Genomic DNA, 27,681 nt, shown 5'->3' with positions numbered 1-27,681 from the left:
CAATTTTAAAACCCAGTGGTCTGACCCAGGGAAGTTTCCACATCTAAAACACATGGAGCCTTTAATCTGGTTAGTTATGACACGGGTATTCTTCTTGAGGGTTGTGTTTATGACACCAAATAAGCCATCCCGTTTCCTTTTCACTTATTGTTTTAAAATGAAAATAGTGGAATAAACAGGAGTTGGCAAACTGATTTCTGTTCTAGAAAGCAGGTGGTATATGAGGCTAAGTCAACAGCTTGCTCATGATGGGAATATACACTAGATGGACTCCATCCTATCCCTCTTCCCTTCTTAAAAAAACAATGAAGTCTTTGGATAGGCAGGAAGGGGAGATTTTTTCCCTGCAGGCAGTTGGATAGGTCAGAGACTATGGCACTTATATTTTAGTGTAAATATTACACAGTATTTAGGAAGTATGCAAAACTATTTTGAAACAATGTTAGCATAAGAAGTATTTAAGTATTGTATGTGGAAACAATCTGGTCAATCTGTGAGCAGTTTGTTTTTTATATTTAAATAATTGGACTATCTCCTTGTGTAAACATGGAACCACGTGGCAGTGGCAGTTTCACAATCTTCATAAATGTATATATTTAGATCTGCTCATGCTGGAGTTACCATTAACACCAACAGTTTGTCAACAGGGTCTTTTAAGTGTATTGGGAAAGGCCAGGCCGGCACTTGGCATGGGTCATCTATACAACACAACTTTAGCTACAGTTTACAGCATCGCATGCATTCTAACTGTAAGCTTGCTTTTTGTTTGGCGTGAGAGCAGTTTTATGGAGTACATTTTTTTGTCTTTCACAGATTTAAACAGGTGGCTTATTTTATGCAACATAAGATACAATTTTTCCCTTATTTTAAAACATCATACTCATACTCTTATATCTTTGGGGAAATGAGCAGTCCCAAACCATCTTTTATGTTTTTTTCTGACTTCATCAATTAATTAATGTTATTGGCATTAGCAGTTGTAGGAGCTGAAGAGCTCATGATTCTGGTGGCCTGTTTTGCCTGCATTTTTAATAGCCTAGTATTGTGGTGAGAGTGTTCTGATCTTCAGTTGTACATACCCCGCCCTCCACTCCCGTTACCGGTCAGAATTTATATCCCGTGTAGGCGTGTGCATTAGGATTTATTTTTATGTCAAAGAGTTTCTAGGAGGGGGGAACAGAATAAGCCTGATAGGGCTTGGTTTCCAAAGTGAGTTTTAAATTAGGAAAAATCCATCATTTAGGGAGCTGTGCATGCTAAACTGAGGGCTCGTGATTTTCATTTTTCTACCAGGTCTACACTTAGCTACTTATCTGTATGTGTGTCTTGTCTTCCTACTTGCGTTGGGTATTAATGGCTGTTTTGGAAACATGTTCCTGAGGGATTTTTATGTACCATGTAATTCATTTGCATTCTGTAGCTCTGCCCGAGCTTCTCACTCTGGCGTAGGTTGGGATGGGACTGGCTCTTGAGCTACGCACACAGCTGGCAGTCACAGGGCCAGTCTTAGCATTCCTGCAGCTTCTCTGCGCTGCTGGGCCTGGGGGGTCAGGACCTCATGGTGCTGACAAAAAGCACTTGAGTACCTTGCATGGCAATCGATGTGCATTGAGAAGCTCTTTCGGGAAATGTGTGGCCCCCACCACCAGATGTGCAGCCCACATCTGCTTCAGCTTCAGCTGCTTACGTTCAGGGTGAAATTTTGTTGGAGGAATACTTCTTTGCCTCAAGGTAAAATGTGTTGAACCAAAGTTATTTTTCCTCTGATGACCGTAGTGATGGTTTGCTTTGGTACATGCTTTCACTCTTCATCAGTGTTTTTTTTCTTTTTGAGATTTTTTACCTTGAAAAAAATTTGAACTCTATTTTTCAATTACATTTTATATTCAATATTATTTTGTATTAGTTTCAAGTGTACAGCATAGTGGTTAGACAATCATATACTTTACAAGGCGTTCCCCTCGATATTTCCAGTGTCCACCTGGCACCATGCATACAATCTCCTCCCGTTTTGCAGTCCGTCTTGGATGTTAGTGAAGTCTGTGACTTATTAAATGAAAAGCAAAATGTTTTCCAGGTTCTTAATAGGTCTGTTGTGCCCTCAAACAGACCCATTGAAGACTCCATCCACATTTATTTTGCAATCATGTCTCGGTTCATCATCTTTCCTTGACCTACAGTTATTGATATTCTGGGCTTCCCTGGGACATTTTGGCTAAGTCAGACTTGAAGCTTTCCACTCCCCTGTGCCATGTGAAAAGTGTCCTGCCCAGTGAACCACACCAAGGCCATAGTTCATGGTGACGGTGAGTGCACTTGTCAGGTGCCAGTCTGTGAGAATTATGGGTCAAATGGTCCTGGCGCTGGAGAGTAATTAGAAGTGGATAATTGTGATCATTTTCTTCATGTTTTGTGTTGGAAGGAGGATCTTAGCACTTCCTTCGTATTTCAAAATCTCCTAGTGGCTTTACTTGAGCTTCGGTAAGAGAAGCAAAATCATCTGATTAATGATGTTTAATCCTGTTGTCATTAAGGATATTCATCTCTAGAGATAATTTTCATATCTTGGGGGACAGAACTTTTTAAACATTATTTTTCCAAGAAATACATCTAGAGATAAGGATATATTTTGTCTTTCATTCCTAACTAACATGTTTTAGGTGGATAAAATCGGGTTGTTAATTATCAAATAATAACATTTTCAAGCAGCCAGTTAATATGGATTTCTCAAAGTTAGTAATTTGAGTAATTTTGTAAGCCTTTGACCTAAAATATTATTATTGAAGAATTTATCACAAAAGATAAAAAGAGATTGAGAAAATATGGTTTAATTGTAGAGGTTGTAAAATTTTGGAATTTTTGATACAGTTATCCTTTATTATCATGTTCAATTTTTTCTAGATTAAATTCATGTTGATTGAGCCCTCTAAAACTTTAATGGACCTGTAGAAATGTGTATCTGTCTAAGCTTTATTAACATTGTTAATTTTAATGTTTATTTCCTGTCGAGGGCATGATGATTGGAATAATGAACATCTAGAGTGTTAAAATTTGTCTTTGTCAGAGATCAGATTACATGTTTTATGGTGATATTTTCTATAAATACTTACAATGAAATATGAAACTAACCTAAGTATCCCAAGATAAGCATTTCTTATTTTGGTCAGATCTTGTGTGACTCAATTCATGACCTCGATTGCTCGGTTGAGTTTGAGTGTGGGAGCACACATGATTATGAGATTTTTTTTTTAACCCAGTGTTGCCAAGTTCTAGTGGGAGGATCTATGCCCAGCTTGATTTATATAAGATCTGACATGTTACTGGTGCCAGAGATAGGGTTTTTGTTTTTAAATATGTCTTGAATTTTGAATGGAGCAGAGACAAAAATGGACAATTTTATGATAAGCTTGATCAATTAAGTTCATAGGAATTATTACTTTTAAAAAATCTTTTGAACTTGTAACATTATTTAAGGAGCATACATGGAGTGAAGATAAGATGCCAACAGCCCATTGTCAGTCCCAATATGTGTAAAATTAGAAATCTGTACCTTTTGTTAGGAATGGATGCCTTCACTTAGAAAGAATTTAGGTTTCTTCTTGCTTGGCCAGGGCTAACTCCAGAAACAGGGGAGCCCTTTGAAAAAATGTTAGGAGTATATTAGGAACAGACGGGCACTCAACACCGACACAAAATGCTCTATGGGATAAAATGCGAATAACTGAACTTGATTTAACAAAGGATCAAACTTAGAATACCAAGATTCATTAAAAAAAACTTGCAGCTTAAAGGGACACAAATCAAACAATTAGAATCAAAAGTAAAGAGTTGTATTTACATTGTTTTTCTCTCTTGATATACTTGTTAGTGATATAGGTGTTGTTACCTGGTTTCTGCCTCAAATTTGCCTTGTTTTCTACCTCCACATTCTCCTTTAGAGATATGTATGGATTTGTGTTAATACCACTAACATCCTTTTAAGGATTTTTCATCTTTTAAATGATATATTTCATCTTTACACTTTTGGGTGGGTCTAGTCGGAGAGAAGTGTTTTGGTTGGAATGATGAGGCCCTGGGTCTCAGCAGGCTTTGGGGAAGGAAAAGTTGAAGCTTACAGAGAGAGCAAATAAACATGGTCATCAGAGCTGAGAATTAAGGTCTGTTTATTCACCTGCAATACTTGAATTAAATCTCAAAGCAATAGGCAGAGCCATTGGACTTAGTCAGATCCTTACAAAATAAATTACTGTAGTCAAGTTAAAAGGTGTGTTCTTGCCTGACGGTAGGTACAGGGATTGGTGTAGTCACCATCGGGATGAAGAAGTTTTCGTTAAATTGTGAAGCTCTTGATTTACCACATAGAGTCTACTAGGGTAGTAGACACTAGACAATGGTTAATGAAACAGAAACAGTCTGTTTGAAGTTTGGAGCATGAAACATCAAATTGCAAACGTTATACATGCCCTTGCCCTTCAGCATCAAGGAGCAGCATTAATGACTAAAGAAGACTGGGGGAAAGGAAGAGAGGGCACTTAGTCTGGGTGGGGCTCACATCACTTTTGTTTAAGAGAATTCCTCATGCAGGGTTATAAAGATATCTAAGATATACACTCAGATAAGTATTCCCTAATTCATTTTCATTAAGCCAGTCAGGGTTCAAGTAAATAAAGCAATGCTTTTAATGATTTTCAGAATACCTTTAAAAAATGTAGAGAACACTTTGTTGACTCTGAAACCTTTGTGGTCAACATGAAAGTTGGCATCTGATACATAAAAACAGAACAAAACAAAAAGCCTTTAATTTATGTTGATTCTCTTAGTTCTGTAACTTGTCTTTGCTCCATACTTTTTACTATGGAGTGTGATTTACGGTGATAAAGTGCTTGGTTTAATTTTGAACTCAGATTAAGGACAGCTTCAGCCTTAGCTTATGGTGGTTGTGGTACAGAGAGGCTTCTCCTAAACCGTGATGCTGTGTATGTCAGTCTTCAAAATTCTCTTTTTACTGATGGAGCTAAATTGGGCATTTGGATAACCGTAATATTGCCTTTTCAAATATCATGCCATCGGGTCTTTGTGCTTAAGGTGGGTTCTGTTTTTAGACAGCCCCCAAAATTGAAGTGAGTTGGGTTCAACCTGGACAGGTGGCTCACTTGGTTAGAGCATTGTCCCCTATACCAAACAGTTGTGGGTGCAGTCTCCTGTCAGGGCACATACCTAGGTTGTGAGTTCAGTCACTGATAGGGGCATGTGTGGGAGGCAGCTGATTGATGTTTCTCTCTCACATTGAAGTTTCTCTCCCTCCCTCCCTTCCTTCTTTTCTTTCTCTAAAATCAAAAAGGAAAAAGGACTCATGGACATGGACAACAGTGTAGTGATTGCTGGTGGGGAGGGGGTATATGGGGACTAAATGGTAATGGAAAAAATACAATGAAGATTAAATCAAAACAAAAAATAAAATCAGTACACATCTTCAGGTGAGGAATTAAAAAATAAAAAATAATAAATAAATAAATAAAAGTAAATGGGGTTCTCCCCAGTCCACCTACTCTGCCAAAGCCGTTTCATCCATCATACAGCTGCTGACTGTTCCCAGTTCTGTTTCTCTCAGTTTTCTGCACCCTACTCTCATCCCCAATTTTTACCCCTTTCTTACACAGAGAAGTTGAGCTATATCCTAGTTTTTGAAACTTACATGCTCATTCCTTGCATCCCGCTCAGAACACCAATAGTTATATCAGAATGAAACCACTTCAGAAGGCAGCTGGGGGAAATTATAAATAGTATAGGCTTATTTTCAGTTATATTTTCACACAAAGTCATTATGTGACAATGCTCTATAAGTCATAATGATCTCATTAGAGTAAGATGTAACAGAAATCCTACAGTAAGTATAAAAGCAGGAAAATAGACCCAACAAGAGAATGTAACGTGAAGTAGAGAAAGGTGGGTGGGGTTGGGTTGCCCTAAGTAGCTCTGAGTTATGAGATCAGTAGAACTCACAAGGGTGAGAGTTGGCCTTAAGTCTGTAGGAGGAAACATTGTCTAGGAAACTAGTTAGCCATGATCACTTTGAATCTTATGTCTTCCTCATTTTCTTTATTTGATTCTGCAACACCTAATACTCATGTGTTAGAGACTTTTCATTTTTGCTTTCATGCTTCTTACCCTTTTTACATTTTGATTTTCATAGTGTTTTGTGCTATAGTCCTTTAAACCCATTTTCCAGTTAATTGCCTCTCTTCTAATCTACCATTCGACTGGTCAGTTTTAGAATTCTCATTTCTTTCTAATTTTTGCACATTAATTTTATGGTATTGTTCTTCTTATGTAATTTCTAGTCCTTATTTTATCTTTTCAAATATCCTGAAGATTCTCATTTAAAAGCCTCTTTTAGACTGCTCTGTTATTTCTGATTCTTTAGGTGTGAAATCTCTCTCTCTGAACTGAGACTGACAACTTCCTCACAGCAGTTTGCCTGTACATGTGACTTGTGCAGTTTGATGTTAAGGTGGTTTTCCCTGGAAGTTCCAGGCCTTAGGATTGTAAAGGGCAGTTTCAGATTTTTTTTTCTTAGTGGTTTTCTTGATTTGGACAAGTTTTAATGTTAACCTCTTGACTTAGGGACTCCATACTGCATCAGTAACTTAGGCTTGGACCCCACTCATGGATGTCTTTCAGGCGTGCAAACTTATTTCTCATGGGTTATATTTTCTTGTTTCCCTGCTCATCCCCTTAATGCCCTAATCCAGGGTTGGAATCTTTTCCTCTGGCCAGTTGGAGTGGGGGCTTCTAGTGCTTGTTACATGGACAAACAGCCCTCATGATTCCAGTCAACATAAAGAGAGCTAAGTGTCAACACCCTTTTCAAAAAATTATATTTTATTGTTTATGATATTACAGTTGTCCCAATTTTCCCCTTTTGTCCTCCTCTGCCCACCAGCCCCCTCATCAGGCAATTCTCACACCATTGTCCATGTCCATGGGTCATGCTTATATGTTCTGTGGTTACTGTGTTTCCTGTGCTGTACTTTACATCCCATGCCTATTCTGTACCTACCAATCTGTACTTCTTAATCCCTTCAGCTTTTCACCTATCCCCCTACCTTTTCACCCATCTCTCTAACCTCTCTCCCCTTTAGCAACCATCAAAACCTTGTACGTATCTATGATTCTGTTTCTGTTCTGCTGGATTGTTTATTTTGTTTTTTAGATTCAATTGCTGATAGATATTTTGTCACAATTTTATTGTTCATATTTTTGTTGTTGTTGTTGTTCTTCTTCAAGAAGACCCTTTGGCATTTCATATAATATTGGTTTGGTGGTGATGAGCTCCTTTACCTTTTTCTTCTCTGGGAACCTCTTTATCTTTCCTTTGATTCTAAACGATAGGTTTGCTGGGTAGAGTAAACCTATCATTTAGAATCAAAGGTCCTTGCTTTTCATTACTTTGAGTATTCCTTGCCAATCCCTCCAGGCCTGCAAAGTTTCTTTTGAAAAATCAGCTGACAGTCTTATAGGAGCTCCCTTGTAGGTAACTAACTGCTTTTCTCTTCCTTGCTGCTTTTATGATTCTCCCTTTGTATTTAATGTTTGGCATTTTAATTATGATGTGTCTTAGTGTGGGCCTCTTTGGCTTCACCTAGTTTGGGACTCTCTGTGCTTCCTAGATTTGTGTGTCTATTTCCTTCACAAAGTTGGTGAAATTTTCTGTTATTATTTCAAATAAGTTTCCAACTTCTTGCTCTTTCTCATCTCTTTCCAGCACCCCCATAATGCAAATGTTGGTACACTTGAAGTTGTCCCACAGGCTACTTACACTATCTTAATTTTTTTCTGTTCTAATTGGTTGTGTTTTACTTCCTTATGTCCCAAATCTCTGATTTGAATCTTGGCATGATCCGCTGTACAGTGATCCCTCACCTATCCACCTGTCGCAGGAGTTATGTTCCAGAGACCCCTGCAATAGGTGAAAATCCATAAAGTAGCGGCGTTGTATTTATTTTATTATTTATATATATTTTAAGGCTTTATAAGCCCTTCCCACACTCCTATAAACCTTCCCCACTCTCTTATTAACCTGTCCCACACTCTTATAAACACTTCATATGCTCTTAAACACTTTCTACAGTCTTAAACCTACGTAATTTTAACAACATATAAAATTCTATATGGGTACTCACCAGTGGAATGTATAGTCATCCCTCACTATATTGCTGTTCAGTTATTGCGGCTTCACTGTATCGCGGGTTTCAATAAGTGAACCGTGATATAGCGAGGGATAACTGTACTGTTGATTCCCTGTAAATTGTTCTTTATTTCAATTAATGTATCCTTTATTTCTGACTAGATCTTTTTTATGCTGTTGAGGTCCTCACTAAGTTCCTTGAGCATCCCTACAACCTACAAGATGCAGTGTTTTGAACTCTGCATCTGGTGGTTTGCTTGTCTCCATTTTGTTTAGTTCTTTTTCTGGAGTTTTGTTCTGTTCTTTCATTTGGGCCATGTTTCTTTGTCTCTTCATTTTGGTGGTCTCCCTGTGTTTGTTTCTATGTATTAGGTAGGACTGCTGTGTTTCCCAGGTTCGATAGAGTGGCCTAATGTAGTAGGTGTTCTGTAGGGTTGAGTAGCACAGCCTCCCCTATTACCTAATCTGGGTACTCAACCTGCACCCACTGTGTAGGCTGAGTACACCTTTCTCTTGTAGTTGAGCGTTGATTGTTTTTGGCATGTTCAAGGTCAGCCAGCACCTATGTTTTGTTCAGAGTCACACAGCATAAGCTACAAAGCAATATGCAGATGGCTGCTACTTATGGTGGGCTTGAGGTGCCCAGGAAAGGCTAAACTCTGAATATGGCTGGCTGATGCAGGGTGGGGGCAGCTTAGTGAGAGGCACAGGGCTTGCTGAAGCCAGATGCTGCTTGTTTGAGAGAATTTAGGAAAATCTGAAGCATGGGCCAAGACAAGTCATTTTTTTGGAAAATCCATTGGAATCAGCTTGGGTTGGCATAAATATTGGGTGGGACAGGGCTTCAGAGAATTACCAGAGTGGGGAAACAGTGTGAGCCAGGATTATGGAGTCTCAGGTATGGCCCTCACCTGCTGGCTCTGTGGCTGTCTGTGGGGAGGGCTCAGAGAAGGAATGATGGCCCTTGCCAGCACTTCTGTCTGGGAGAAAGCTGCCCCCCAACTCTTACCCTGATGCTGAACAATTCAGTTCCTGCCCATATGCCTCTGGTGCCTTTCGAGCTGCTGCCCCAGAACTGAAGCTCAGAGGGAGTGAGCCTGAATAAGTTTGTCCCTGGCCCCTTAAGAGAATCTGCCAAGGAGTCCAGCAGGTTCTGTCTTCTGCATTTTCAATCCCTGCTCATTTTTACAGCCAGAAATTATAGAGACTTATCTTTCTGGCATTGGAACACTGGTCCGTGGAGCCTGGTGTGAGTCTGGGACTCCTCAATCCTGAGATATCCCTCCTGATTTTTATGCATCATATGTTGATGTGGGACCAGGCTATTCTGTGACTCTGCCCCTTTTGCCAGTCTCGATGTGGTTTCTTCTTTAATTCTCTAGTTGTAGGACTTCCATTAAGCTCAATTTCTTATGATTCTGAATGATGGTTGTTCTAAAGTTCAGTTGTAATTTTGATGTGGTTGTACAAGGAGGTGAGCTATGTTTACCTATGCTGCCATTTTAATGGAAAGCCCATCAAGTGTCAGCTCTTCATGTGCATCTTTCTTGGTCTGGTGTAGGACCCTGCCATGAGGTCTACTTCTGTCTGGCTTAACATCTCCATGAGCCATTCAGTTGGTGCTTCCAGCCTCAGCTCTGGCTCTGAATTTCCCCTTTCTTTCTGAATTTGGCTGTGTATTAATCATTTCTCTGGGGGGTTTCAGAGAATATTTTGTTTAGATTTTCTACTTCATTAAAGTAAGAGAGTAAGAGATACTTGTCTTCACAACATGTCACATTGCCCAGAAGTTTGATCATATTCATATTTAAACATGCTTTTTGTTTTTTTTTCTTTTACAGCTAGTTATGTATCAAATCCCATTTGCAAGGGTTGCTTGTCTTGTTCAAAGGACAATGGGTGCAGCCGATGTCAACAGAAGTTGTTCTTCTTCCTTCGAAGAGAAGGCATGCGCCAGTACGGGGAGTGCCTGCATTCCTGCCCGTCGGGTTACTATGGACACCGAGCTCCAGATATGAACAGATGTGCACGTGAGCAGTTGACTTTTGTCTGCCTCATTTTACCATTTATGCCACTTGGGGGGAACCAAGTTGAAACTCTTGAGTACAAAAGGGTATATCTTTAATATGCTACAGAAATAGTCTAGGCTTAAACTTTAAAAAATTGAGTGGAGTGGGATAAGAACACTTTAAATTTATCTTCTGTATAGAAGAATATTGCACATGAACACTTTTTTTAAGATCTAAATTTTTGGGGGTAACAAACATCTCAACATGCAAGCTTATTAGGCATATCTTTGTAAGTCATGCTTAGAACTTAACAAAAGAAAGTAGTTTAAGTAGTTTTTTACTAGAAACATTCTTGCCACTTTACCACAGTATCCATAGCTTATTTTCCCTTTTTTACCTAGTTTGTAATTCCTTATTTCGTCTGACATGTAATTTAATACATTCATTTTAGAATTCTGTAAAGCATGATTACTGATAGAAGATGTAACCGAACTATTTAGTTTACTTCAAAGTATTCTGAGTTCTAAGTTTAACAACTACCAAAAAAAGCTAATTAAGGAATGGCATTCTTATGTACACACATAGGAATGCAGGCACAATATTTTATCTTTTAATCCAAAAACCATTCATAGAATACTATGTAAACAGTAGAAATCTGAGTTTAAAAAATCAATGAGATACCAAAGGAACATCCACTTCTTTAAGGACTTCAAATTTTAGGGAACACAGGAGATAAGGGGAGCGGGGCATGGAGTGAAATGACAGGTGGGTGAGAAGTTTGATCATAATTTAATACACTAAGTGCTAATCAGGCAACTAGTGTGTTGTAGGAATGATTTAATTATCTCATGAACACACTGTATATGACTATTAAGTCAGTTGAGGTGTTTGGATGAGAAGAGTTTGAAATGTATGTTCCAACTACAATATTATTTTGAAAGGATGCAGAACCAGTGGAGAGAGGTTAAGTTGATTTTAGAAAAAAAGGCACCACACATATATGAAAATAGTGTGTTTAGGGAACTAGTCTCATCTGGGGTGCTATTGGCATTATGGCAAGGCATATTGTCCTTCATTGCTGGACCTTCATTGCCCTTAGTCCATGCTCATTAAGTGTCTTTTGTACCATCAAATCACTGTGACAAGCAGAAATGTCAGCAAACACTTCCAGACACCTCCTAGGAGAGTGGCACCATGTCTGGATGAGAACCATTGAGTAGAATGCATGATGGAAAGTGTGTTTGGAATTGGAGATGGAAAGGGAGACTTCAGTGCAATTGGTAAAGGTCTTGAGCACCATGTGGAGAAATGTGGGTTTTGAGCAGGCAGTGGACTAAAGCAATTGCTTTACATAAGATAATTCTGGCAGAAGTGGGAAAATGAATTGGAGAAGAATAGAAAGTAGACTAAGGCTACTGTAACCATTGAGAATTAGATAGATATGGTGTTCTGAAGAAAGATTTGTGGGTAATGAATTCCAGAGACTTTAAAATAGTCAGTGGGACTTAGTAACTAATTTGACAGTGAAGAGAGAATCAAATTTGAACCTGCACTTTCTAGCTAAAAAGACTGGGGGAAGGGTTTTCCCATCAGCACAGATAGAAATACATAGGCTTAGAGGAAATTTGGATCTACTTCCATTTCATGGAATTTTTTAGATCAATAACCAGAGGGGTACAGCTTCTAATAGTTTATCAATAGACTGGCTAATTTTTGCAAATAATTACCTTATCCTTATAGTATATGATTTTGGCTACCTAAAAATTTTTGAACTTCAAAGGAGCATGGTTCCTTAAAGATGGATTACTACTCAGATTGTTTTAGACCACTTTTGGCGTCATTTGAGTCCATGAATATTCTGTGTGGTTTCATTCCACACTATCAGTGCACAGGAAAGCTGAGGTAGGAATGAGGTAGGAATGTAGATGGCTTTAGGGATTTATCTCAGGCTCTAGGCCTAGCATTATATGTGCTGTGTGTGGATGATAGGGTGACCATGTACTGTGTCACTTGACCTGGGACACTGGGGAGTGGGAGGGGCTACTGTTAAGAATTATGCAGGGACACAGGGTGTAAACCAGAACTGTCCAAGCAAATTGGTGCGGATGGTCACTCAACAATACCTCATAGTGTGCCATAGGGTCTTCCTTAGAGAGATGCTCCCAGGAAGGGGTTAACAGGCACTTTTTGGCTAAGGTGACCCCTTTTCTCAGAAATGGACAGGGAACAGTGACTGTAAATCAGCCTTGAAAAGATGATCTGTGTGTGAGAATGGGTTTGCTATGGTTATGCTCACTGTAAGAGAACACAGTCAGTGCTGCATTATTGACCTGGAGGACGTCATTACTTATCTGGTACAAGCGGGAAGTGCTGAATAACAGGACCCCCGTGACGTCGGGTGAAAGTGGGAAGTTATTTAATTCTCAGTAGATGACTTTGGATGACTGTGGTTCTTTCATGCTAATGACTCATTGTTTTTTCATACTTTGCATTTATTGCACTGTTATCTGTATTCTATTCAGAGGATGAGACAGATTTAAATTGGAAAAGCTGTCACAGACTGAGAATCTGACATCATATCCACTTTTTGTTTTCTTAAGAGATTATTTCTCAACACTAGAGAAGAAAAGTATACTTCAAGCAACAGTAGCTTTATAAAAAGTCCTACAAGTGAAACTTGCTCTTCTGTTTCATAATCACTGGCGTAAGATCCCAGTTGTAGAGCAGTGTCTTTCTCCTAAAGGGAGACTTGCTCTGTGAAATGTTGGCTGAGGTTCCCTTCTTGGTCCAAACTGTATGGAGCTTATGAATTCAAGCATGCTTGTAAAAACCAAATTAGGGATAATTTAAGACATACTGTGAAAATACATATAAACACACACCCATGGATGCTAAGAGCAGCCATTGCATGATGTTTCTCTAATATATTTATTTCTTATTCATTGATAAATTCATTTATGTGAAAAAACTTTGAAAATTATTATACATATTTCTTGTAGAAAGTTTAGAGAGTGATAGACTTTTTAAAAAAAGCAAAAGCAAAAATAAACAACAAAAAACCACTGCTCAAATATAACAAAAGTTAACATTTTAGGTTCTATGCTCAACATTTTGTTTCTGGGCATATTTATGTGTTTCTCCTCTTACAGATGTATCATTTTTCTGTTTTTTTTTTTAACTTGTTTTAACAAAAATTAGGAACATTTTTTCATGTCTTTAAATATGCTGCATAAATTTTCCTGAATGGACATTCCATAATGTGTTTAGCTAATTACCTACTGAAAGTTTGCTTTTAGCTTTTCACCATTATAAGCAGTTATATTAAAGATATCCTTATAGTCCTGACTGGTGTGGCTAGTGGCTTGGACATCGTCCTGCAAACCAAAAGGTCACCAGTTCAATTCCTAGTCAGGGCACATGCCTCATTGCAGACCAGGTCCCCAGTTGGGGGGTGTGAGAGGCAACCAATTGATGTTTCTCTCACACATTGATATTTCTCTCCCTTTCTCCCTTCTTTCCCTTCTCTCTAAATATAAATAAATTAAATCTTTTTTTTGTAAAAAGAATATCCATATATAGGGATAAGGATATATATAAATATATATATATATTCTCCCTTTCACAAACATATGTAATTTTACACAATTTATTTTCATAAGATAAACTTTTTTATTTTTTTAAATGTTTTTAAAAATTTTATTTAAATTGTTGTTGCAGTACAATTTTCTATCTTTTACTCCCATCCCAACCCACCCACCCAACCCTCTCCTCCTCTCTCCCATTTCCACCTGCCCCTAGTTTTTATCCATGTGTCCTTATACTTGTTCCTGTAAACTCTTCCCCTTTTCCCCTGAAATTCCCCTGAAATTCCCTGTTCTCTCCCCTCTGAACTCAGTCAGTCATAAGATAAACTTTTAAACATAATACATTTTTCCAGTTTTATTGTGATATAATTGCCATGTAGCCATAATACATATTTTCAAGACTTTTGATATATATTGCCAAAAGGACTTCTAGAAAAGTTGTACTTATTCACTTCACTAGTAGCAGATGTTTTACCTTACATCTCACCAACATTGGGCACTATTGACAAAAAATATATAAAAAGCATTTTTTTTGTTTTAATGTGCTTTTATTTGATACAAATGAATATAAACATTTATTTTTCATGTGAATAATGTCATTATAGGGTATTTACAAGAGTCTCTGGCCTTTTCCCTTCTTGTCTTGTTATTAGTAATATAAAAAAATCTTTAAATGAAGTATCACAGAATTTTATGTTCATAGATCCTAAGTGGAGAGTTTAATGAATTATAAAAAAATGACCACACATTTGTAACCACCACTCAGGTAAAGAGGGACTGTGAGCAGCACCCCAAGAACCCTCATTGTATCTCTTCCCGACTGCTCCCCTCTCTCCTCTTCTAACAAAACTACCACCCTGTCTTGGTCCAAAATGCATGTCAAAGATTTTTCATGATGACACTAGTCATCTTAGCTCTAACTTGGAAACAACCCAAATGTCCAATAGAGTATCTAAAAAAGTATAGTATGTTAAAAAAATGTAGAAGTAGAAATGAGTGAAATACTGTAACATGCAACAATATAAATGAATCTTACAACATTATGTTGAATGAAAGGAGTGATAAAAATAATATATATATTTATATGCATTTCAAAAAATAGGAAAAATTAACCTGTAGTTCTAGAGGCAAAATTATGGTTCTTACTGTATTTATTGAACACCTACTATGTGCTAGCTTTGGTACTAGATACCTAGAAGTATAATAATAAGGAATAACTAGTTAATGCCCTGGAGTTACTTATGGTACAGTCCTGTGATTCTCTACTAGGTGCGATTTTGCTCCTTAGGGGACATTTAAAAATGTTTGGAGACATTTTTGGTTATTATAGCCAGAGGGGTGCTACAGGTATTTATCCAGAAGCCATGGATCCTGCTAAACATGCTACAATGCACAGCACAGCTCCTGTCCTATAAATTCAGTAAAGTATTTTCGGACCCAAAATGTCAGCAGTGTTGATGTTGAGAAAGCCTGGTCTCAGGGAAAACACAGACAATTCAGTGTATTATGTGGTAAAGGTCACTCATTATTTAGCTTTCATTCTGTGCCTACTCCATTAGACGTACTTTTTCCCGTTTTTTCCCCCCAAAAGTGTGCAAAGTTGGTCATGGTATTTCCATTTTATGTATGAAGTTACCTGACTGAGTAAAATATACTTTCTAAAGTTTGAGGTGGATTTCAGCAATGGAGGTGACAGGAAGATGTGGGCATTTTCAAAGTTATTGTGATTTAGCATTGCAGGTAGAAAAAGGGAAAAACATGTGAAGTCAGAGACACATACACACACAAGTCATCCATTTTGAAGTAAACTATAGGTGGTTGAGTACAGCTCCATTGTATAACCAGAAACTATGCTAATTAGGTTGGTGGGGACGAGATAATGACAGGCCTCATGTGCCACATTTGGGCGGTATAAACATCTACCTGAAGGCCACATGTAGACAATGAAGGATTTTAAGTAGGAGGATGATAAGGTTATGGTTTTGTAAAATAATTTTCTTTTGGTAGCATGAAAGATGAATTAGAGTCAACAAGAAGGCAGCCAGATCAATAAGCTAGCTAAGAAAAAAATGAGAACAGCCATTTCTTTAGACCTGACCTGGCCAATCTGTTTAAAATTTATTCTTTTCTATCCCAATATTTCCTTTCTTCCTTCTCTTCTTTAGTCCTTCCTCTTTCCTCCCCTCCCTCTTCCTTCACTCCTTCCCTCCCCTATTTCCCTAGTACTTACAAATAACAAATACACTGTATATTTTACTTACCTTATTATATTCACCTCTCCCACTAGAATGCAAGCTCCAAAAGGGAAGGGATTTTGATACTGTTTGTTTAGACTCGTGATATGCAAAATATTGTTTGACATATACTGGGTGGTCAGTAGTGTTTGTTGTATGAATAAATGAACGAAGATAGATGTAGTAGAGATGGAGAAATGGAGAGAAATATTGAGGATGAATCAAAAGGACTTGATAATCAATTGGAGGATGTTGGAGGAAGGTGAAATTGATTACTCTTATGATACTGGTGTAGGGAGCTGGAGAGTGTAATTTATCAAGGTACAGAGTATAGGAGGAGGACCATATTTGCTGGTGAGAAAGGTCATGATGTGGAGGATGGCTGATTTGGGACATGTTGAGCTTGAAGTGGTATGAGACATCCTAGGCAGGTTGCCCAGTGAGTAGTTAGATGTACTGGTCTAGAGCCTTCCAGGGAGGTCTGAACTGAATCATTGGCAGGATCAACTGAACAGGGGAAAAAGACTTCTGAGGATTAAAGCCTGAAATACGTTGACATTTAACAGCAAGCAGAGAAAAGCCTGTGGAGGAGACTATGACTGTTACCAGGAAAGTAGGAAGAAATTTAGAGAATGCTGCCCCAGAAGCAGAAGCAGGAGGGCTTGAGCAGTTGCAAGGGTCAGTGTCAGAGGGACATAAACAATAGGCATTAACCTTAATGAGGGTTGTTTTATTGTCATTATTGGGGCTTTATCCTGATGGCAGTGGTTTTAGGGAGTACATGTGGTCTTAGGGAAGCAGCCTTTACCGCTAAGCTTGTTGAAAAGGAGTTGATGATAGCTATATGGCTTGTGGTTTAGGGAATGGGTGTGTGTGTGCGTGCATGCGTGTGTGTCACATGGAAGGAGGTGTGAGTGGGAAAGAGACAGCTGAGGAGGAGAGAGAGGGTGATTAAGGAAACAAGATCACTGAATAGAGAACATAAAATAGAAAACCGAAGTGGGGAAATTAGTCTGTCCTGATGGTTAGTAGAGGAAGTCTTATTTCTCAAGCTTACATTGAATTTTCTTGTGGGTTTGGTGGTTCTCTCGAATGAGCCTATTATTTCAGTGTAGACCCAAGTTGGACGGCATCATTCTGTTTTAAAGGCAAATGCTACCTTGTACTCTGTTTTCCTTTGTGCATAGAAGACACCTAATTTGCACTTTAGTTTTTAAAGTGCCTTCATTTTAAATACACCCTTTCCTTGGCTTCTGGCAACCCTACAGTATTGTGTCCACTTACAGAGCAGGTGGCAGATGCTCTGAGAAGTCCACAGACAAGCCTGAGGGTGGGCTGCCAACATGGTGCAGCCACTAGGTGGGCACACCTGACAGAGTTACCTTTCCCACAGAGCTGGGGGGAGGACTAGGCATCAATGTTAGGCAGGTTTCAGGCCAACATATTGTTTAGTTTAGTTTTATTGTTATTATTATTTTTATTGGCCAAACACATTGTGTTTTAAAACTACTCCCTTCTTTCTGTCCAACTACCCCCTTTATTGACAACTTAATACCATACATATTCAAGAAATAAAAGTTTATTAAGGTAGGATGAAATGTTGACCTATTGACAACTGATAAGGAATTCCCATGTAGAGATAAGTAAATCCCAGCATTCTCAGGTTCATTGGACATGTGTTTTATACACATAGCTGCGTAGTATATAGAAAATATGACTAAGCCTCCCTAACTTTAAATGCTACCATTTCATGTTTTAGAAATGGAAACCCTTTCCCTTTTCCCTTTTCCTTTCAATGTGCCTCATGGATCTCAGTCTGTGGTCTGGGGGTCAGCAAACCTGGACCAATGGGCATCACCTGGCCTGCCACCTTCTACATGGGGCCCTGGAGCTAAGAATAAGATTTTAAGTTGTTAAGCGGTTGGGAAAATATCAAAAGTAGAACAGTATTATGCAACACATAAAAATGATATTAACTTCAAATTTCATTGTTCATTAATAAAGTTTTATTGGATACAGTTTTATCATCATCTACACATTGTGCATAGATGCTTTTGTTCTCCACAACAGAGCTGAGTGGTTTAGACAGAGATTGTATGGCCCCCAAAGCCTAAACTATTTACTAGTTGGTCTTTTATGGGAAAAGTTTGCTGATTCCTGCCTTAGCCTATTTGGAGTGCGAAGGGATTAAGAGATTCTTCTTGTTTTCCTTGGATGGAGGCTGAGTGAAGGGCAAGACATATGTTAGCTTACGTACACTTTTCCATTTAGTTGGGTGGAGAGATCTGCCTTTTTCAACATTTGAAAAAATGCCACGGAGACTCAGGTCCGACGTTTATAAAACTGCGCTGGTTCCACCTAGTATGAAAGGGTACCACGCCACCAAAAAAGGAAAAGCACAAGGAGTAACCAAGATGAGGGAGCTGCTACTGGCAGGAATTAAAAATCTTGTCAGAGATATTAATTTGGTTTATAATTTTTAAAAATGCCTTCATTGCAATCACATTCCTTTCCTACTTTGTTTTGAGGTAATTGCCCTCCTCTTTCACCCCCTTTAAATGGAAAAAAAATCCCTTTAAAACACCTACCTTTGTATTCCTGGCAAATGTGTCCAAGTTTTAATTTTGGTTGTTTTGAGAATGATTTCAACTATGCATCACTTGAATATAAGAGAAAAGAAGCCAGTGTTCTTTTATAGTTCCTCATTATTTGACCACATGATTTTATACAAGATTCAATATTTCTTCAGATTTTTGTGTGTGTGGGTGGGCAAGCTATAATTTTTAAACGTTCAAATATTATGGAGAAGCTACCAGCAACATATTTCATAAATTTGAGTTTGGGGTTTTTATTTTAATAAACTGCTGTAACACTAAGTTAAAATGAGTCAGGAGGAAAAATTATTTTTGACAGCATATATATGACAGCATATTAAAATAAGGGCACTTTTGGCATAGAAGATAGAACTTTATAACTATATGAAAAACAATGTATAAATTTCTGGATGCAGTCCATTCATCTTACCTAATTGCAGTTTGGAGATTAAAAGTATTGCCAAGGCCAGGATTTTACAATCCTTGTGGTCACTTTCCTGATGGCCGTGATAGACCATCTTTAGTGAACTTCACAAACTGAACAGCTTCCTTGTGCTCAGAAAGGGGCACTGCACGTTTCAAACCATATCTGTTGAAGGGTAAGCTTACTTGGCCCTCGGCAGTGATACAAATTTTATGTGGTACCTTCTACCTATTCTTTTGTTCTCATCTTTAATCTGATACTCTGAACATTCACCTGATATAGGTATGTCAAGTATTTTCCCCTCCTGACTGATGGTGCAGGGAATATGGCGCAGAGAAGATGTCATCACACCACCCCCACTCCCGCCCCTACCCCCAAGCTCAAAAGTGCATTTAGATGTCGTTTTTCCTAAATCCTGATTTCTAATGTTTGAAGTAGATGACTTTCTTCGTGGGTACTCAATAAATGACAGTATTCATTGTCTTCAGTTTGTTTCGCTGCATGACCTAAACGAGGGTAGAGATCATTTACTACAGATAATGCCTTCTTTTGAGTTGAACATATATTTATATAATTAGAGCTTCCTTCCAGCTGCCATCTTAGACTGTCCTATTGGTAAATTTTCACAATCATGGCTCACATCCTTTTATCATTAATTTTGTAGCAGATACTATGCTAACATCTTTGCCTTTATTAAGCCATCTTAGACTGTCCTATCGGTAAATTTTCACACTCATAATAGCTCACATCCTTTTATTATTAATTTTGCAGCAGATACTGTGCTAACATCTTTGCCTTTATTAAGCCTCTGAATCTGCCCAACAACTCTAGGAGGCAGAGGCTGATGTTCCTTTTTTTTTAAATATAGATGAGGAAACTGAGGCAAAGTGAACAAAGATTCTAGCCTTCTATCTGCTAACCATTGTACTATTTAAGAGGCCACTCTTTTCTCAACATAGCTCTTATTTCCTGCCTTTGGCTCTCATTCTGAGTGTAATATTCTGCACTTGACATAGTTGGATTTCATCCTGTGCTAACTTGCTTAACAAATAAGGCAAGCTTGATTGAAACCCGTTCCAATGGTTTTACACACACTCCTACCCTCGACCTTCTGTTAACTTAGTCATGCTGGTCTTCTGCCTCATCCCTCAAGGAGTTTAGGTGTAAGCATGAAACTCCAAGCCCTGCAGCCTCTGACTCTGTCCTTCATGTTCTTTAGGTTGACATATGACAGTGCTACCGATGAGCTGTGTGTCACTAGAGCACACAACACAGAATGTGATTTTAGATTTCAGGGAATAGTTTTCATCAGTCCCTATTCTGGTGGCATTACTGCAATAGTACATAGTAGAAATACATGATTTTGTTACCATAAAGCTTAAAAATTTTATTTTGGGATATTTATAAACCACCACAAGCTTTGAAAAGGAATGTTAAACAGCATTATTCATAGTTGTTAGAGAAATCTAAAAATATTTAAACAATTTTACAAAACCTCATATTAAGTTGCACAGTCTAGTACTCCCATGTGAAACATTTGCTAAAGGTCTAACTTTAAGTGTCTTTTGGAGCAACCTGTCGACTTCATTTCTGCTCAAATTTTAGCATTCACCAAGTAGAGAAACCTATAGAGTTTTCCAGGGGCAGTCTTGGTGCTCTTGGAGTCTTGCAATTGCAGCCTGAAGATTCAATCCCCTTCATGGGTGTTGGCATCTCCTTATTCTAAATGGAGATGCTGGTAGTTTGACAGTGAAGGGCAGCTGAGGAACAATCAGCAGTGAGATTATCAGGGTGTGCTAATGCACCTGAAGCTCACGGCCCTGCCAATCACAGAAGTGGATTCCTCAGTGTATATCTGAGGTCTTCTCTGCCTCATTGATTTCTTCCCTTCCTCCAATAAATGATTGTAATATATAGAATTGCATTTTTTCATAGTTGGGTTTAACAGAGGTTCATTTCTCTCTGCTTTCAATTCAAGGTTTAGATTTTTTTGTTTGGACAACTCGATTGGCCACGCTGAGGTATTTAGTTAAGAGATGGTTCTTGTCATCTAGATTTTGCTGGAAAGATAAACAAGGCTGACTCTGCCAAGTGTGCCAAGGCCCTCAAGGGGCTGTGGGGCCAGAGGCAGAGGGGGTAATTTATGGCTTTTCTCAGTTTTCATCTTCTTGACGCAGTTTGTCGATTCTACTGATTCAGGTAACTCCTTTTTCCTTGACTTTTACCCCTTGTGGGGGTGTCCAACCTTTTGTCATCTCTGGACCCCACTGGAAGAAGAAGAGTTATCTTGGGCCACGCATTAAATACAAAAACACTAACAAAAACTGATAAGCAAAAAAAGGGTTTTACCATATATTACCATAAATTATATTACCATAATTTATTACCATAATTTATTTATTTACCATAAATAAATTTACGATTTTGTGTTGGGCCGCATTCATAGCCATCCCGGGCCACATCCTGTGGCTGGCGGGCTGCCGGTTGGACACCCCTGCTGGAGTATTGAGGCTCTCAGTGATTTCCCATCTTCACTCTCTTTCTACTCCCAGGAAGCTTAATTTCCTAAAAACGTGGACTCCCCAGCTCACTCTGTATATTTCACAGTGCTGCCTGATCATCTCATTGCCTGCCAGGTACCTGTTCTTGAGTAGACTGACGTCCCTGAAGTGCTTCTTCATCTCAGCCTTTAGTTCTCCATCATGGTGCCTGGGTCCCAGTGACTTACCTGTCGACACAAAGAAACAAACCAGCTACCATCTTGTCTCTCTGGTTCAAGAATCTTACTATAGTCAGAGCAAGCCCTGATCTTGGGCCTGAGTTCCTTTTCACTAATCTTAATTGTTACTAAAATACTTAAAACCACCCCAGCTGCAAATACTTCATAATTTTACCTCTCTTTTTTGAAACTAAGTAACATAGGAAGTGCCTGAGGAACCACCCCCTCCACCTACCATCCAGTTCATTCCACTCACTCTCCCTGGCTTCCTGGGACCCATCACACACCATGTGAATTTTCCTCATTGCCTTACCATGAATGGGGTTCTTATGGCCAGAACTTGACACTTTTCCTCTGTCTTTCTACAATCTGCTCAGCTAAAGTTCCACCTTCCATAGCACATACTACCTGCCACATTTCAATATTTCTGTTCTCTATTGTAATTGTTTTCTATTTAGGTGTTTTCTATTTCTAAATAGGTGTTTAACTGTTTGGTCCTTCAATAAGATTTATGGCAACCAACCGACCAACTTTTTATAGTAAAGATATTTACAGTGCGCACGTAAGCAATCTCAAGTAAAGCATTCAAATGAGTTTTTAAATATAAAGGAGTTGAAGTTTTAAGTAGCACTCATGTGAGTTCTCTTGGCAAGCATTACAACTCCACCACGTGTCCGGCTCTGGGTTAGAAACAAAGAATTTACAGACTGAAAACAAAATCCAGAAAACTGCAGTGGCAGAGCGCGAATGAACCCGTGTTCCCTGCCTGTGATGTACCCCGTGTGTAACTCCCACTCAGCGTCGCAACGCCCTGTCTGTGCACGTGGCTCCCTCTTTTTGGTGTTCGCACCTCCAGGAGAGGGCACGCTCAGTATAATGTTATGGGCCCGGGGCCTGGCACCATGCTACGTGTTTGCAGAATGTTTGGAATGAACTGTTGAACTGCACGGCAGTGTAATTTGACGGTGTTGTGATGGAGCCTGCATGGGAACTGTGGGAGGACAGGGGACGGGGCACCCCGCCTATTTTCTTTTTTCCTCTTGGCCAGAGTGAGCCCTTCTTGCCAAATGACAGTCCCATCAGAATGTATTTGGAGGCAGTTTCACTTGGACAGTAATTTTACTTAAACCGATATTGGCAGTCCTCATTTCGTGGATTGCATTTTTGAGGAGGCATGTAATTTAGAAGCATGTAAGTTGGCTAAACCAGGGTATTATATTTCTGAGCAGGGGCTTAGAGCCCAGATTTTTATAGAAAAGATCTATGTTTAGTAAACTTTGATATACCTGTTTTCTTACACAGTATAAAGTTTTCTAAGGGTTGTCAGTCTATTAAGTGATCCAATTGGTATTTTAAAACTCATTTATAAAATTGACATTGAGATTTTCCTAAGCTATAATACAGTGGCTATTTCTGAGAAGTAGACCTGGTATGCCATTAAAGTAAGGAAGGCATTTCTGTATTTTTTTTAAAGCCTTCTGCATTGTTTTGAATTGCTATTTATAATGAGACTTTTACTTTTATATTAAAATGAGTATTCATTAGATTCATAGAGTTGATGTAGACCCCAATTATTTAAGGATAATAAGCTTAAGAAGTTTTGGGCAGAGCAGCTGTGGGCCAGGATGGGGAAGGAGAAATATGGGACTCTGAGGCCCTGCAAAATAGTGGTTTTTTCCCAAAGCAGAAGGGATAGTTTGGGGAGAAATGGGGGAAGAGGGCAGAGGCTTGTGGAGGGACCTGGAGATGGTGAGGAAAGGTTTTCAGTTGCTGAAGTATGTGCCAATGCGATTTCCACGGTAGGTGGTTTATGCAGTTGCTAGCTTAAGACGGTTTCAGATCATAGGTGTCTGTGATTAGCTGAGTTGTGTCAGTTCAGGCCACTGAACGCCCGGGCTGCGGTGTCGGTTTTACGTTGTGGCAACGTGGGGCGGGGCTTGAGAGCAGGAAGGTCTGAGGAGCTGCTGGTGATGTTGGGACTTGGCACTAATCAAAGCTTTTGTCTAACTGCTGTATTGCATGAAAAATAGTGTTTTTCCTTATGATTTGAGTGAAGGAAAAGTGCCATTGAATACACACAAACAAAGGGTACTGTCAACAGATGGTCAAATGATTGTGTAACGTGAAGGCTAAGCATTATTCAATGAGGGGTATGGGTTCATGGACCCAAATCTAGACAAATCTGGGATGGGATAATATTTCTTTAGTCATGCTTGCCTTAAAATCAAAAGAATTTATTTTGGAATGTTAATGAAGTCTCATTTTCTGTACATTCAAGTAGGTCACAAATGTATATTACAATAACTTTTTTGTTTTATTTTAATACTTAAATGCTATATATTATGCTTACATTATAATGCTAAATTATATTACAATATATTACAATAAATTCTTTGTTTTATTTTAATACTTAAATGCTATATATTATGCTTATGTTATAATGCTAAAATATTTATATAATTCAGAAACATATAATTTTAAGATTTCAAAATTCTACCCCCCCTTTCCCAAGGTCACTCCTCCAAGCTACTTCGTACACACATTCACATGCATGTGTGGTTTTATTGTATCATCCGCTAGATACCCTGCAACTTGCCTTTTTCACTTAACTGTGGGTTTTCGTACTTCTCTGTCATTGCTTATAATTCACCTCACGCCTTTGCATGGCTGCAGTATTCTACAATTTGAATGCATCAGATTCTTACCCACTGAAATTTGAGGACAAACAATTAAGCTTTCTCCTAGCAGGATTTATGCCTAAAGAAGTCCTCAGGGACTTGACAAAGAATGATAGGCATTTCAGAAATTCCACATTCTGAGAACTGGTGTTAGGAGCATGGAACAAAATGCAGAAAGGGAGTCACAGGTAACAATAAAGATCACCAAAGCACCTTGTAAAATGAATTCCAAATGCTTATTGTTATAACTCTTGGGCCAAAAAGCTATTGGTGCAGGTCGTGTTTTAAAGAAAAATCAGACTTTCTAGATAATGATTAATTTATGAAGTGTATAGTCCTCTTTTTTAAAATTTAAATTCCTTTTTTCTTTTCATCCCTTAGTTCTGTTTTATCTTTGGAATGTTTATCCTTATTTCTTGGGAAATAATTCTGCTAACAGGAAAGTCTGCTTGCTTTGAAAAAAAAAGTAAGAGAAAACCAACAATTTGTGGACATGCTGGTCATGTAATTTTACCATGATTAAGAAGCTACTGACCAGCTATAGACCACTATTTTTGTTAAAATATATGTTATAGCATTTAAGACTACAAATGAACCCTTTATGGGGTGATAAAGTGTTCTGTGCCCACCATCTTCCCCCAAAAGAGCAATACTATAATTTGACTTTAAACTTTCACCCACACATAGTTGGATTTCCAATTGTAAATATGGTAACGGTTTAGAAGTGGAATTAACCACTTCATGGTGGTCATTTACTACACGAAGACCTGTTCAGAGTCAATATTGAAAGGTGAGGAGTTGCCATTTTTCTTTTAATACATCTAGAAACTGTCATTTACAATATAATTTATTTTAATGAAATACGTATGTTTTTAAGCCTTTAATTCTGCTTTCTGGCTTTATTTTCTCTATTTTCAAACTTTTAATATTCAGTGATTTCACATTTTGATCACTATTTTCTATGCTAGTATTGCTTTGCTTGCAGGAACTATATATTTTAAAGCTTTTCTGAATCATAAAAGCTCCAAATACAGTATTGGTACTTGGAGGCTTGTTAAATGAATACAAGTAATGGCATGGAGTTTTCCTAGAGCTTTACATGCTGTTAATTACCATCAATTAAAGATGTTGCAGGTACTAATGTGCTGCAAATCTGTTGAAAACCTGACATTTCAGTTAGCCAAATCTGTTGAAAACCTGACATTTCAGTTAGCCAATCCTCTAAACTTCTTTCCTTACCTCTCTTCAAAGAACGGTTTAGACTATATTTATTTTGACCTGTATAAGTCAGTTATCTCTGGCCCTCATGTTACTGGCCTATCGGGGAATCTGACTCAGGATACAAGATAAATTTTTGCTTCTTTTAACATGTTGTTGTGTGGTTTAGTGGAAAAATAAATGTTTCTAATTCACTATGGTGCAGACTACGTATGATGAGCCAGTCAATTCACATGTATTATTACAAGTTCTCACAATAGCCTTGTAAAGTCAGTGACATCTCCTTTTTTATACAGAAGGAAACAGGGACTCCGAGAGGCATGTAGTTGTCCAGGGTCACGGAGCTGGTGAGGGCAGATCTGGGGTTCAAACCCAGAGGTAGCAGGCCTGAAAGCATTTCTGTTTCACAAACCTCTCCTATTAGTGAGTTATAGAAAAGAGCAGGTTGAGGAGGCAGTGGGTTTTGGGAGCTTTCAGAACCAATTCAGCCACTGCTTGCTAGATGCCTTAATCTCTCTGCGGCTCAGGTTCCTTATTTGCAAAATATGGATAGTACTGCCCGTCTTGTAGGATTATTATGAAGACCAAATGGAAATGCATGTAAAGCCTTTGGCATATTGTTATGTTTTTTTTTAAAGGCCGAAACTACCCCCTGCAAGTTAAGAAATCTTTTGATGAAAGTAAATGCCAGCTCTGACCAACATAAACAAAATTTTAATTTACTGTCCTGAAACAGAAGATACTGATTAGACTATTCCCTTTGTGTTTTCCATTGTAGGTCTTTTGAAGAGCAGAACAGATTTCAATCCCAGCAGCAATGTAATTTGTAGCGAGGGTGTTTTCCTCTTCTTTTCAATCCTTTTTAATCCCAGTTGGAGTTGCAAAAATTTCTGCAGGGTCTCATGCTGCCTAGGGCCCAGGGTTGGAATTGTGTCTTAGTTTATTGGTGTGGTGAGTTGTTGTAAGAGGTAGGAGTGATTTAAAGTGAGATGCCATTAGGAAACAAATGGGTTGAATTCCTATTTCCCTGACCACTAGAATTTCGATTAAGCTGACCGATAAGTTTGTGAGAATTTTTTTGCAAAACAAGTACATTTCCTTGACTGAAATTTTTTTCTCTTTGAAATTGTTTTCAGGATGCAGAATAGAAAACTGTGATTCTTGCTTCAGCAAAGACTTTTGTACTAAGTGCAAAGCAGGTTTCTATTTGCATAGAGGCCGTTGCTTTGATGAATGTCCAGACGGTTTTGCACCATTAGATGACACCATGGAATGTGTGGGTGAGTGGCTTTTTGTGTAACTTTCAAACTGCAACTTTTAACACCTGTTTCTTGAGAAAGAAAAATGCATGCTGGATATATTCAACCTAACAACAAGTTGGTCTCTTGTTTCAATTAGAACTGAACGTAATTTCAGTTTTCTGCTGACTCTGAATTCTAGTCTCACATATTACATCTTGTCTTGAAATTTGCTAGCGGTACATTTGCTAGATTTTTTAAATGCTGATAATGTTTTTATCTTATGTGTAATACATCCATTTTTTAAGTATCTTAATAAATTACTGGTATATGTTAGAGAAAAACATTTTACTTTGAAGAAAAACAAAATTTGAAGCCGTACCATGTAATTAATGACTTTATCACTTTTGTTATGTATATTAATTATGGCTCTTCTTAGCTGTATTTTTAAAAATCACCAGAAAGAAATTTTTTGTGTAAAATACATTGTGATGATTGACTGTGTGTTCCACAGTGCATTAAAGCAATTTTACTAAGTTTAGATCGCTAAGATGTATAATTTAATATATATATATATATATATATATATATATATATATATATATATATACACATACCATTGGTGAAGAATCAGGAGAAATACACATTTTTTAAATTTAATATTTTTTGAGTGTTTGAAAACACTTGGGTTATTATACTACTTGCTCACTGTGTTTATATGGTTTTGGTTTTTCTGCTCCCGATGAAAAGGCGGAGACCTGTCGGGACCCACGTTTTGATGAATGGCTGAAGCTG

General features: G+C 38.2%; 1 protein-coding gene across 1 annotated transcript in view; it reads left to right on the top strand.

Annotated features, from left to right (window-relative positions):
- Positions 1-27,681, top strand: part of RSPO2 (R-spondin 2) — a 141,438-nt gene that overhangs the window by 59,532 nt on the left and 54,225 nt on the right. The window contains exons 3-4 of the mRNA XM_045861231.1: positions 10,030-10,218; positions 26,785-26,928. Of these exons, the coding sequence (XP_045717187.1) occupies positions 10,030-10,218; positions 26,785-26,928 (333 nt within the window). The remainder of the gene's footprint in view (positions 1-10,029; positions 10,219-26,784; positions 26,929-27,681) is intronic.

The sequence above is a fragment of the Phyllostomus hastatus genome, unplaced genomic scaffold (assembly GCF_019186645.2).
Source record: "Phyllostomus hastatus isolate PE091 unplaced genomic scaffold, TTU_PhHast_1.1 phas_scaffold_21, whole genome shotgun sequence".
NCBI classification, from domain to species: Eukaryota; Metazoa; Chordata; class Mammalia; order Chiroptera; family Phyllostomidae; genus Phyllostomus; species Phyllostomus hastatus.
Note: the sequence above shows the minus strand (reverse complement) of the source record. Positions and strands in the feature narration are given on the sequence as shown.